This window comes from Salvelinus fontinalis, unplaced genomic scaffold, assembly GCF_029448725.1.
Source record: "Salvelinus fontinalis isolate EN_2023a unplaced genomic scaffold, ASM2944872v1 scaffold_0010, whole genome shotgun sequence".
Classification (NCBI taxonomy): domain Eukaryota; kingdom Metazoa; phylum Chordata; class Actinopteri; order Salmoniformes; family Salmonidae; genus Salvelinus; species Salvelinus fontinalis.
In genome coordinates this window covers 119,999-134,561 of record NW_026600219.1, presented here as the reverse complement: position 1 = coordinate 134,561, position 14,563 = coordinate 119,999, and the positions used below count along the sequence as shown (strand labels likewise).

The following is a 14,563-nucleotide window of genomic DNA, read 5'->3' as shown; positions in this document are numbered from 1 at the left end:
ACGGACTCGACCGCATGTCAGCCGTCTTCAGGCAGCCGTTAACTTAACAACAATTTAAAACGGGTTAGGCTAGCCTCCTCTGGTCTCTCCGGATATCAGTTGTGGCTGTACCTTATTTTTAAATGTACTGCTTTTGGGTAAAGTCTGTCCTCTTAAAGCTTGAGTTCATACAAAAATAAAATAACCGTTTTAATAATTGTATTTTCATGACATTCTTCATCCATAATCGTCAATTACACGATTATACAGTTACCATGCCAGCCATATCTCTCTTACTCACACACACACAGCTTACCTGTACATAGTGTCAGCCTCTATATCTCCAAACCAGACTCTGAGATCTGGAGCAAAGTTCTGTCCTGTCAGCTCCAACATGGCCACATCACCTCCACCATTCAACTAGAGAGACAACAGAGGGTTAGTGTGTGTGTGTGTGTGTGTGTGTGTGTGTGTGTGTGTGTGTGTGTGTGTGTGTGTGTGTATCTAGATATGTGGTGAGAGCATCCAGTGTGTCACTTTCTCCGGTCATGAAAGTTAGAAAGAGTGTCTCTCAGTAGAGAATATACTGGTTTGTGTGTATTAAGGTGTGTGTTAAGGTATATGTTAATGTGTATTTAGGTATATGTTAATGTGTATTTAGGTGTGTGTAGGTGTGTATTTAGGTATATGTTAATGTCTATTTAGGTGTGTGTAGGTGTGTATTTAGGTATATGTTAATGTGTATTTAGGTATATGTTAATGTGTATTTAGGTGTGTGTAGGAGTGTATTTAGGTATATGTTAATGTGTATTTAGGTATATGTTAATGTGTATTTAGGTGTGTGTAGGTGTGTATTTAGGTATATGTTAATGTGTATTTAGGTGTGTGTAGGAGTGTATTTAGGTATATGTTAATGTGTATTTAGGTATATGTTAATGTGTATTTAGGTATATGTTAATGTGTATTTAGGTATATGTTAATGTGTGTTTAGGTGTGTATTTAGGTATATGTTAATGTGTATTTAGGTGTGTATTTAGGTATATGTTAATGTGTATTTAGGTATATGTTAATGTGTATTTAGGTATATGTTAATGTGTGTTTAGGTGTGTATTTAGGTATATGTTAATGTGTATTTAGGTATATGTTAATGTGTGTTTAGGTGTGTATTTAGGTATATGTTAATGTGTATTTAGGTATATGTTAATGTGTATTTAGGTATATGTTAATGTGTATTTAGGTGTGTGTAGGTGTGTATTTAGGTATATGTTAATGTGTGTTTAGGTATATGTTAATGTGTGTTTAGGTGTGTATTTAGGTATATGTTAATGTGTATTTAGGTATATGTTAATGTGTATTTAGGTATATGTTAATGTGTATTTAGGTGTGTGTAGGTGTGTATTTAGGTATATGTTAATGTGTGTTTAGGTGTGTGTATTTAGGTATATGTTAATGTATATTTAGGGGTGTGTTTAGGTGTGTGTGTACCTGCAGACTCTCCACCACAGGAACCGGTGTAACAGGACAGGGTACAGGACCCATCCCCTGGTAGAAGGTGTACTCTGCCTTGTCGGTACTGATGATGGTCCAGGACGCTCCATCGTTTATCATCTCCTTACTGGGCTCTTTGGGGCAGGGCGTGGCCTGGGGGAGGAGATATGCTAATTAGTCATTTACCTTTGTACTGGTCTTTTGGGTGCAGGGCGTGGCCTGGGGGAGGAGATATTAATGGTAATTATTAATTTACCTCCTTACGGGTCTTTGGGGGGGAGGGGGGATGAGGGGGATGAGATATGCTAATTAGTAGTTAATTATCTCCTTACTGAGGTGCGTTCAGTTAGTTAACGTGGGCTATGTTGCGGAACAGTTTGTACTAAACGGCACGTTTCCCCAAAACGTTCTTGAACAGACTTCGCTCCTGCTTGGTGGGTGTGGCCAGGTGTTGCTTGAAGAAATGAGTAGCGTATTTAAAAGGGTAGTGACCACGCTGACAGCATTCCCCAACCCACAACCACTCCCCATTTAAAAAAAAACAAAAAAAAAAACTGGTCGTTCAGTACAGCACCGCTTCCGTTCAATTGAACGTTCCACAACGTACCGAACGCAGACCTGGTCTCTTTGGGCGTGGCCTGGGGGAGGAGATATGCAAATCTGTCGTTTATCATCTCCTTACTGGTCTCTTTGGGCAAGAGCGTGGCCTGGGGGAGGAGATATGCAAATCTGTCGTTTATCATCTCCTTACTGGTCTCTTTGGGCAAGAGCGTGGCCTGGGGGAGGAGATATGCAAATCTGTCGTTTATCATCTCCTTACTGGTCTTTTGGGGGCAGGGGGTATGCAAATAACGACTCCATCTGAGCAGGGGGGACCACTAAACCCTCATTAAACAGGGAGGGACAACTTGAACTGGTGGTCCAATAAGAATCCCTCATTAAACAGGGAGGGACTAGTGGTCCAATAAGAAAGTCTCATTGTGTGTGTGTGTGTGTGCTTGTGTGTGTGTGCGCGTCCATCAGTCTGTGTGTGTGTGTGTGTGTGTGTGTGTGTGTGTGTGTGTGTGTGTGTGTGTGTGTGTGTGTGTACCTGGAACTGAATGATTCTCTCCTGGGAGAGACAGAGGTACATTCTCTCGGTGTCTTTCAGGTAGAAGGAACACTTATGGAGCTGAGACACGGGGTCGTCTGCATCCATCAACGCTGTCTGCTTGTCCACCTTACGGATCACCTGGGGGAGGAGGTGAGAGACACACCCTGCTTATCTATCATACATCACCTGGGAATATGTAGGAACAGGAGACAGACAGACCTGTAGGTAGAGAGAGGTGAATATGTAGGAACAGGAGACAGACAGACCTGTAGGTAGAGAGAGGTGAATATGTAGGAACAGGAGACAGACCTGTAGGTAGAGAGAGGTGAATATGTAGGAACAGGAGACAGACAGACCTGTAGGTAGAGAGAGGTGAATATGTAGGAACAGGAGACAGACAGACCTGTAGGTAGAGAGAGGTGAATATGTAGGAACAGGAGACAGACCTGTAGGTAGAGAGGTGAATATGTAGGAACAGGAGACAGACCTGTAGGTAGAGAGAGGTGAATATGTAGGAACAGGAGACAGACCTGTAGGTAGAGAGAGGTGAATATGTAGGAACAGGAGACAGACCGACCTGTAGGTAGAGAGAGGTGAATATGTAGGAACAGGAGACATACAGACCTGTAGGTAGAGAGAGGTGAATATGTAGGAACAGGAGACAGACCTGTAGGTAGAGAGAGGTGAATATGTAGGAACAGGAGACAGACCTGTAGGTAGAGAGAGGTGAATATGTAGGAACAGGAGACAGACAGACCTGTAGGTAGAGAGAGGTGAATATATAGGAACAGGAGACAGACCTGTAGGTAGAGAGAGGTGAATATGTAGGAACAGGAGACAGACCGACCTGTAGGTAGAGAGGTGAATATGTAGGAACAGGAGACCGACCGACCTGTAGGTAGAGAGAGGTGAATATGTAGGAACAGGAGACCGACCGACCTGTAGGTAGAGAGAGGTGAATATGTAGGAACAGGAGACCGACCTGTAGGTAGAGAGAGGTGAATATGTAGGAACAGGAGACCGACCTGTAGGTAGAGAGAGGTGAATATGTAGGAACAGGAGACCGACCTGTAGGTAGAGAGAGGTGAATATGTAGGAACAGGAGACAGACCGACCTGTAGGTAGAGAGAGGTGAATATGTAGGAACAGGAGACAGACCTGTAGGTAGAGAGAGGTGAATATATAGGAACAGGAGACAGACAGACCTGTAGGTAGAGAGAGGTGAATATATAGGAACAGGAGACAGACCTGTAGGTAGAGAGAGGTGAATATGTAGGAACAGGAGACAGACCTGTAGGTAGAGAGAGGTGAATATGTAGGAACAGGAGACATACAGACCTGTAGGTAGAGAGAGGTGAATATGTAGGAACAGGAGACATACAGACCTGTAGGTAGAGAGAGGTGAATATGTAGGAACAGGAGACAGACCTGTAGGTAGAGAGAGGTGAATATGTAGGAACAGGAGACAGACCTGTAGGTAGAGAGAGGTGAATATGTAGGAACAGGAGACAGACCTGTAGGTAGAGAGAGGTGAATATGTAGGAACAGGAGACAGACCTGTAGGTAGAGAGAGGTGAATATGTAGGAACAGGAGACAGACCTGTAGGTAGAGAGAGGTGAATATGTAGGAACAGGAGACAGACCTGTAGGTAGAGAGAGGTGAATATGTAGGAACAGGAGACAGACCTGTAGGTAGAGAGAGGTGAATATGTAGGAACAGGAGACAGACCTGTAGGTAGAGAGAGGTGAATATGTAGGAACAGGAGACAGACCTGTAGGTAGAGAGAGGTGAATATGTAGGAACAGGAGACAGACCTGTAGGTAGAGAGAGGTGAATATGTAGGAACAGGAGACAGACCTGTAGGTAGAGAGAGGTGAATATGTAGGAACAGGAGACAGACCTGTAGGTAGAGAGAGGTGAATATGTAGGAACAGGAGACAGACCTGTAGGTAGAGAGAGGTGAATATGTAGGAACAGGAGACAGACCTGTAGGTAGAGAGAGGTGAATATGTAGGAACAGGAGACAGACCTGTAGGTAGAGAGAGGTGAATATGTAGGAACAGGAGACAGACCTGTAGGTAGAGAGAGGTGAATATGTAGGAACAGGAGACAGACCTGTAGGTAGAGAGAGGTGAATATGTAGGAACAGGAGACAGACCTGTAGGTAGAGAGAGGTGAATATGTAGGAACAGGAGACAGACCTGTAGGTAGAGAGAGGTGAATATGTAGGAACAGGAGACAGACCTGTAGGTAGAGAGAGGTGAATATGTAGGAACAGGAGACAGACCTGTAGGTAGAGAGAGGTGAATATGTAGGAACAGGAGACAGACCTGTAGGTAGAGAGAGGTGAATATGTAGGAACAGGAGACAGACCTGTAGGTAGAGAGAGGTGAATATGTAGGAACAGGAGACAGACCTGTAGGTAGAGAGAGGTGAATATGTAGGAACAGGAGACAGACCTGTAGGTAGAGAGAGGTGAATATGTAGGAACAGGAGACAGACCTGTAGGTAGAGAGAGGTGAATATGTAGGAACAGGAGACATACAGACCTGTAGGTAGAGAGAGGTGAATATGTAGGAACAGGAGACATACAGACCTGTAGGTAGAGAGAGGTGAATATGTAGGAACAGGAGACAGACCTGTAGGTAGAGAGAGGTGAATATGTAGGAACAGGAGACAGACCTGTAGGTAGAGAGAGGTGAATATGTAGGAACAGGAGACAGACCTGTAGGTAGAGAGAGGTGAATATGTAGGAACAGGAGACAGACCTGTAGGTAGAGAGAGGTGAATATGTAGGAACAGGAGACAGACCTGTAGGTAGAGAGAGGTGAATATGTAGGAACAGGAGACAGACCTGTAGGTAGAGAGAGGTGAATATGTAGGAACAGGAGACAGACCTGTAGGTAGAGAGAGGTGAATATGTAGGAACAGGAGACAGACCTGTAGGTAGAGAGAGGTGAATATGTAGGAACAGGAGACAGACCTGTAGGTAGAGAGAGGTGAATATGTAGGAACAGGAGACAGACCTGTAGGTAGAGAGAGGTGAATATGTAGGAACAGGAGACAGACCTGTAGGTAGAGAGAGGTGAATATGTAGGAACAGGAGACAGACCTGTAGGTAGAGAGAGGTGAATATGTAGGAACAGGAGACAGACCTGTAGGTAGAGAGAGGTGAATATGTAGGAACAGGAGACAGACCTGTAGGTAGAGAGAGGTGAATATGTAGGAACAGGAGACAGACCTGTAGGTAGAGAGAGGTGAATATGTAGGAACAGGAGACAGACCTGTAGGTAGAGAGAGGTGAATATGTAGGAACAGGAGACAGACCTGTAGGTAGAGAGAGGTGAATATGTAGGAACAGGAGACAGACCTGTAGGTAGAGAGAGGTGAATATGTAGGAACAGGAGACAGACCTGTAGGTAGAGAGAGGTGAATATGTAGGAACAGGAGACAGACCTGTAGGTAGAGAGAGGTGAATATGTAGGAACAGGAGACAGACCTGTAGGTAGAGAGAGGTGAATATGTAGGAACAGGAGACAGACCTGTAGGTAGAGAGAGGTGAATATGTAGGAACAGGAGACAGACCTGTAGGTAGAGAGAGGTGAATATGTAGGAACAGGAGACAGACCTGTAGGTAGAGAGAGGTGAATATGTAGGAACAGGAGACAGACCTGTAGGTAGAGAGAGGTGAATATGTAGGAACAGGAGACAGACCTGTAGGTAGAGAGAGGTGAATATGTAGGAACAGGAGACAGACCTGTAGGTAGAGAGAGGTGAATATGTAGGAACAGGAGACAGACCTGTAGGTAGAGAGAGGTGAATATGTAGGAACAGGAGACAGACCTGTAGGTAGAGAGAGGTGAATATGTAGGAACAGGAGACAGACCTGTAGGTAGAGAGAGGTGAATATGTAGGAACAGGAGACAGACCTGTAGGTAGAGAGAGGTGAATATGTAGGAACAGGAGACATACAGACCTGTAGGTAGAGAGAGGTGAATATGTAGGAACAGGAGACATACAGACCTGTAGGTAGAGAGAGGTGAATATGTAGGAACAGGAGACAGACCTGTAGGTAGAGAGAGGTGAATATGTAGGAACAGGAGACAGACAGACCTGTAGGTAGAGAGAGGTGAATATGTAGGAACAGGAGACAGAGACCTGTAGGTAGAGAGAGGTGAATATGTAGGAACAGGAGACAGACCTGTAGGTAGAGAGAGGTGAATATGTAGGAACAGGAGACAGACCTGTAGGTAGAGAGAGGTGAATATGTAGGAACAGGAGACAGACCTGTAGGTAGAGAGGTGAATATGTAGGAACAGGAGACATACAGACCTGTAGGTAGAGAGAGGTGAATATGTAGGAACAGGAGACAGACCTGTAGGTAGAGAGAGGTGAATATGTAGGAACAGGAGACAGACAGACCTGTAGGTAGAGAGAGGTGAATATGTAGGAACAGGAGACAGACAGACCTGTAGGTAGAGAGAGGTGAATATATAGGAACAGGAGACAGACAGACCTGTAGGTAGAGAGAGGTGAATATGTAGGAACAGGAGACAGACCTGTAGGTAGAGAGAGGTGAATATGTAGGAACGGGAGACAGACAGACCTGTAGGTAGAGAGGTGAATATGTAGGAACGGGAGACAGACAGACCTGTAGGTAGAGAGGTGAATATGTAGGAACGGGAGACAGACAGACCTGTAGGTAGAGAGAGGTGAATATGTAGGAACAGGAGACAGACCTGTAGGTAGAGAGAGGTGAATATGTAGGAACAGGAGACAGACCTGTAGGTAGAGAGAGGTGAATATGTAGGAACAGGAGACAGACAGACCTGTAGGTAGAGAGAGGTGAATATGTAGGAACAGGAGACAGACAGACCTGTAGGTAGAGAGAGGTGAATATGTAGGAACAGGAGACAGACAGACCTGTAGGTAGAGAGAGGTGAATATGTAGGAACAGGAGACAGACCTGTAGGTAGAGAGGTGAATATGTAGGAACAGGAGACAGACCTGTAGGTAGAGAGGTGAATATGTAGGAACAGGAGACAGACCTGTAGGTAGAGAGAGGTGAATATGTAGGAACAGGAGACAGACAGACCTGTAGGTAGAGAGGTGAATATGTAGGAACGGGAGACAGACAGACCTGTAGGTAGAGAGGTGAATATGTAGGAACGGGAGACAGACCGACCTGTAGGTAGAGAGAGGTGAATATGTAGGAACAGGAGACAGACAGACCTGTAGGTAGAGAGAGGTGAATATGTAGGAACAGGAGACAGACCGACCTGTAGGTAGAGAGGTGAATATGTAGGAACAGGAGACAGACAGACCTGTAGGTAGAGAGAGGTGAATATGTAGGAACAGGAGACAGACCTGTAGGTAGAGAGGTGAATATGTAGGAACAGGAGACAGACCTGTAGGTAGAGAGAGGTGAATATGTAGGAACAGGAGACAGACCTGTAGGTAGAGAGAGGTGAATATGTAGGAACAGGAGACAGACCTGTAGGTAGAGAGAGGTGAATATATAGGAACAGGAGACAGACCTGTAGGTAGAGAGAGGTGAATATGTAGGAACAGGAGACAGACCTGTAGGTAGAGAGAGGTGAATATGTAGGAACAGGAGACAGACCTGTAGGTAGAGAGAGGTGAATATGTAGGAACAGGAGACAGACCTGTAGATAGAGAGAGGTGAATATGTAGGAACAGGAGACAGACAGACCTGTAGGTAGAGAGAGGTGAATATGTAGGAACAGGAGACAGACAGACCTGTAGGTAGAGAGAGGTGAATATATAGGAACAGGAGACAGACAGACCTGTAGGTAGAGAGAGGTGAATATATAGGAACAGGAGACAGACAGACCTGTAGGTAGAGAGAGGTGAATATATAGGAACAGGAGACAGACCGACCTGTAGGTAGAGAGAGGTGAATATGTAGGAACAGGAGACAGACCGACCTGTAGGTAGAGAGAGGTGAATATGTAGGAACAGGAGACAGACCGACCTGTAGGTAGAGAGAGGTGAATATGTAGGAACAGGAGACAGACCTGTAGGTAGAGAGAGGTGAATATGTAGGAACAGGAGACAGACCTGTAGGTAGAGAGAGGTGAATATGTAGGAACAGGAGACAGACCTGTAGGTAGAGAGGTGAATATGTAGGAACAGGAGACAGACAGACCTGTAGGTAGAGAGAGGTGAATATGTAGGAACAGGAGACAGACCTGTAGGTAGAGAGAGGTGAATATGTAAGAACAGGAGACAGACCTGTAGGTAGAGAGAGGTGAATATGTAGGAACAGGAGACAGACCTGTAGATAGAGAGAGGTGAATATGTAGGAACAGGAGACAGACCTGTAGGTAGAGAGAGGTGAATATGTAGGAACAGGAGACAGACCTGTAGATAGAGAGAGGTGAATATGTAGGAACAGGAGACAGACCTGTAGGTAGAGAGGTGAATATGTAGGAACAGGAGACAGACAGACCTGTAGGTAGAGAGAGGTGAATATATAGGAACAGGAGACAGACAGACCTGTAGGTAGAGAGAGGTGAATATGTAGGAACAGGAGACAGACCGACCTGTAGGTAGAGAGAGGTGAATATGTAGGAACAGGAGACAGACCTGTAGGTAGAGAGAGGTGAATATGTAGGAACAGGAGACAGACCTGTAGGTAGAGAGGTGAATATGTAGGAACAGGAGACAGACAGACCTGTAGGTAGAGAGAGGTGAATATGTAGGAACAGGAGACAGACAGACCTGTAGGTAGAGAGAGGTGAATATGTAGGAACAGGAGACAGACCTGTAGGTAGAGAGAGGTGAATATGTAAGAACAGGAGACAGACCTGTAGGTAGAGAGAGGTGAATATGTAGGAACAGGAGACAGACCTGTAGATAGAGAGAGGTGAATATGTAGGAACAGGAGACAGACAGACCTGTAGGTAGAGAGAGGTGAATATATAGGAACAGGAGACAGACAGACCTGTAGGTAGAGAGAGGTGAATATATAGGAACAGGAGACAGACAGACCTGTAGGTAGAGAGAGGTGAATATGTAGGAACAGGAGACAGACCGACCTGTAGGTAGAGAGAGGTGAATATGTAGGAACAGGAGACAGACCTGTAGGTAGAGAGAGGTGAATATGTAAGAACAGGAGACAGACCTGTAGGTAGAGAGAGGTGAATATGTAGGAACAGGAGACAGACCTGTAGATAGAGAGAGGTGAATATGTAGGAACAGGAGACAGACAGACCTGTAGGTAGAGAGAGGTGAATATATAGGAACAGGAGACAGACAGACCTGTAGGTAGAGAGAGGTGAATATATAGGAACAGGAGACAGACAGACCTGTAGGTAGAGAGAGGTGAATATGTAGGAACAGGAGACAGACCTGTAGGTAGAGAGAGGTGAATATGTAGGAACAGGAGACAGACCTGTAGGTAGAGAGAGGTGAATATGTAGGAACAGGAGACAGACCTGTAGGTAGAGAGAGGTGAATATGTAGGAACAGGAGACAGACCGACCTGTAGGTAGAGAGAGGTGAATATGTAGGAACAGGAGACAGACCTGTAGGTAGAGAGAGGTGAATATGTAGGAACAGGAGACAGACCTGTAGGTAGAGAGAGGTGAATATGTAGGAACAGGAGACAGACCTGTAGGTAGAGAGAGGTGAATATGTAGGAACAGGAGACAGACCTGTAGGTAGAGAGAGGTGAATATGTAGGAACAGGAGACAGACCTGTAGGTAGAGAGGTGAATATGTAGGAACAGGAGACAGACAGACCTGTAGGTAGAGAGAGGTGAATATGTAGGAACAGGAGACAGACAGACCTGTAGGTAGAGAGAGGTGAATATGTAGGAACAGGAGACAGACCTGTAGGTAGAGAGAGGTGAATATGTAAGAACAGGAGACAGACCTGTAGGTAGAGAGAGGTGAATATGTAGGAACAGGAGACAGACCTGTAGATAGAGAGAGGTGAATATGTAGGAACAGGAGACAGACAGACCTGTAGGTAGAGAGAGGTGAATATATAGGAACAGGAGACAGACCTGTAGGTAGAGAGAGGTGAATATGTAGGAACAGGAGACAGACTGACCTGTAGGTAGAGAGAGGTGAATATGTAGGAACAGGAGACAGACCTGTAGATAGAGAGAGGTGAATATGTAGGAACAGGAGACAGACAGACCTGTAGGTAGAGAGAGGTGAATATGTAGGAACAGGAGACAGACAGACCTGTAGGTAGAGAGAGGTGAATATGTAGGAACAGGAGACAGACAGACCTGTAGGTAGAGAGAGGTGAATATATAGGAACAGGAGACAGACAGACCTGTAGGTAGAGAGAGGTGAATATGTAGGAACAGGAGACAGACCTGTAGGTAGAGAGAGGTGAATATGTAGGAACAGGAGACAGACCTGTAGGTAGAGAGAGGTGAATATGTAGGAACAGGAGACAGACAGACCTGTAGGTAGAGAGAGGTGAATATGTAGGAACAGGAGACAGACAGACCTGTAGGTAGAGAGAGGTGAATATGTAGGAACAGGAGACAGACAGACCTGTAGGTAGAGAGAGGTGAATATGTAGGAACAGGAGACAGACCTGTAGATAGAGAGAGGTGAATATGTAGGAACAGGAGACAGACAGACCTGTAGGTAGAGAGAGGTGAATATGTAGGAACAGGAGACAGACCTGTAGGTAGAGAGAGGTGAATATGTAAGAACAGGAGACAGACCTGTAGGTAGAGAGAGGTGAATATGTAGGAACAGGAGACAGACCTGTAGATAGAGAGAGGTGAATATGTAGGAACAGGAGACAGACAGACCTGTAGGTAGAGAGAGGTGAATATATAGGAACAGGAGACAGACAGACCTGTAGGTAGAGAGAGGTGAATATATAGGAACAGGAGACAGACAGACCTGTAGGTAGAGAGAGGTGAATATGTAGGAACAGGAGACAGACCGACCTGTAGGTAGAGAGAGGTGAATATGTAGGAACAGGAGACAGACCTGTAGGTAGAGAGAGGTGAATATGTAGGAACAGGAGACAGACCTGTAGGTAGAGAGAGGTGAATATGTAGGAACAGGAGACCGACCTGTAGGTAGAGAGGTGAATATGTAAGAACAGGAGACAGACCTGTAGGTAGAGAGAGGCGAATATGTAGGAACAGGAGACAGACCTGTAGATAGAGAGAGGTGAATATGTAGGAACAGGAGACAGACAGACCTGTAGGTAGAGAGAGGTGAATATATAGGAACAGGAGACAGACAGACCTGTAGGTAGAGAGAGGTGAATATATAGGAACAGGAGACAGACAGACCTGTAGGTAGAGAGAGGTGAATATGTAGGAACAGGAGACAGACCTGTAGGTAGAGAGAGGTGAATATGTAGGAACAGGAGACAGACCTGTAGGTAGAGAGAGGTGAATATGTAGGAACAGGAGACAGACCGACCTGTAGGTAGAGAGAGGTGAATATGTAGGAACAGGAGACAGACCTGTAGGTAGAGAGAGGTGAATATGTAGGAACAGGAGACAGACCTGTAGGTAGAGAGAGGTGAATATGTAGGAACAGGAGACAGACCTGTAGGTAGAGAGAGGTGAATATGTAGGAACAGGAGACAGACAGACCTGTAGGTAGAGAGAGGTGAATATATAGGAACAGGAGACAGACAGACCTGTAGGTAGAGAGAGGTGAATATATAGGAACAGGAGACAGACAGACCTGTAGGTAGAGAGAGGTGAATATGTAGGAACAGGAGACAGACCGACCTGTAGGTAGAGAGAGGTGAATATGTAGGAACAGGAGACAGACCGACCTGTAGATAGAGAGAGGTGAATATGTAGGAACAGGAGACAGACCTGTAGGTAGAGAGAGGTGAATATGTAGGAACAGGAGACAGACCTGTAGGTAGAGAGAGGTGAATATGTAGGAACAGGAGACCGACCTGTAGGTAGAGAGGTGAATATGTAAGAACAGGAGACAGACCTGTAGGTAGAGAGAGGTGAATATGTAGGAACAGGAGACAGACCTGTAGATAGAGAGAGGTGAATATGTAGGAACAGGAGACAGACAGACCTGTAGGTAGAGAGAGGTGAATATATAGGAACAGGAGACAGACAGACCTGTAGGTAGAGAGAGGTGAATATATAGGAACAGGAGACAGACAGACCTGTAGGTAGAGAGAGGTGAATATGTAGGAACAGGAGACAGACCTGTAGGTAGAGAGAGGTGAATATGTAGGAACAGGAGACAGACCTGTAGGTAGAGAGAGGTGAATATGTAGGAACAGGAGACAGACCTGTAGGTAGAGAGAGGTGAATATGTAGGAACAGGAGACAGACCGACCTGTAGGTAGAGAGAGGTGAATATGTAGGAACAGGAGACAGACCTGTAGGTAGAGAGAGGTGAATATGTAGGAACAGGAGACAGACCTGTAGGTAGAGAGAGGTGAATATGTAGGAACAGGAGACAGACCTGTAGGTAGAGAGAGGTGAATATGTAGGAACAGGAGACAGACAGACCTGTAGGTAGAGAGAGGTGAATATATAGGAACAGGAGACAGACAGACCTGTAGGTAGAGAGAGGTGAATATATAGGAACAGGAGACAGACAGACCTGTAGGTAGAGAGAGGTGAATATGTAGGAACAGGAGACAGACCGACCTGTAGGTAGAGAGAGGTGAATATGTAGGAACAGGAGACAGACCGACCTGTAGATAGAGAGAGGTGAATATGTAGGAACAGGAGACAGACCTGTAGGTAGAGAGAGGTGAATATGTAGGAACAGGAGACAGACCTGTAGGTAGAGAGAGGTGAATATGTAGGAACAGGAGACAGACCTGTAGGTAGAGAGAGGTGAATATGTAGGAACAGGAGACAGACCTGTAGGTAGAGAGGTGAATATGTAGGAACAGGAGACAGACAGACCTGTAGGTAGAGAGAGGTGAATATGTAGGAACAGGAGACAGACAGACCTGTAGGTAGAGAGAGGTGAATATGTAGGAACAGGAGACAGACCTGTAGGTAGAGAGAGGTGAATATGTAGGAACAGGAGACAGACAGACCTGTAGGTAGAGAGAGGTGAATATATAGGAACAGGAGACAGACAGACCTGTAGGTAGAGAGAGGTGAATATATAGGAACAGGAGACAGACAGACCTGTAGGTAGAGAGAGGTGAATATATAGGAACAGGAGACAGACAGACCTGTAGGTAGAGAGAGGTGAATATATAGGAACAGGAGACAGACAGACCTGTAGGTAGAGAGAGGTGAATATGTAGGAACAGGAGACAGACCTGTAGGTAGAGAGAGGTGAATATGTAGGAACAGGAGACAGACCTGTAGGTAGAGAGAGGTGAATATATAGGAACAGGAGACAGACCTGTAGGTAGAGAGGTGAATATGTAGGAACGGGAGACAGACAGACCTGTAGGTAGAGAGAGGTGAATATGTAGGAACAGGAGACAGACCTGTAGGTAGAGAGAGGTGAATATGTAGGAACAGGAGACAGACCTGTAGGTAGAGAGAGGTGAATATGTAGGAACAGGAGACAGACCTGTAGGTAGAGAGGTGAATATGTAGGAACAGGAGACAGACAGACCTGTAGGTAGAGAGAGGTGAATATATAGGAACAGGAGACAGACCTGTAGGTAGAGAGGTGAATATGTAGGAACAGGAGACAGACAGACCTGTAGGTAGAGAGGTGAATATGTAGGAACAGGAGACATACAGACCTGTAGGTAGAGAGAGGTGAATATGTAGGAACAGGAGACAGACAGACCTGTAGGTAGAGAGAGGTGAATATGTAGGAACAGGAGACAGACCTGTAGGTAGAGAGAGGTGAATATGTAAGAACAGGAGACAGACCTGTAGGTAGAGAGAGGTGAATATGTAGGAACAGGAGACAGACCTGTAGATAGAGAGAGGTGAATATGTAGGAACAGGAGACAGACAGACCTGTAGGTAGAGAGAGGTGAATATATAGGAACAGGAGACAGACAGACCTGTAGGTAGAGAGAGGTG

General features: G+C 45.5%; 1 protein-coding gene across 1 annotated transcript in view; it reads right to left on the bottom strand.

The window, feature by feature from the left end:
• Positions 1-14,563, bottom strand: part of LOC129842064 (recombining binding protein suppressor of hairless-like) — a 41,482-nt gene that overhangs the window by 4,170 nt on the left and 22,749 nt on the right. Inside the window, exons 8-10 of the mRNA XM_055910456.1 lie at positions 2,558-2,698; positions 1,465-1,620; positions 296-399 (exon numbers count right to left, since the gene is read on the bottom strand). Coding sequence (XP_055766431.1) covers positions 296-399; positions 1,465-1,620; positions 2,558-2,698 — 401 coding nt within the window. The remainder of the gene's footprint in view (positions 1-295; positions 400-1,464; positions 1,621-2,557; positions 2,699-14,563) is intronic.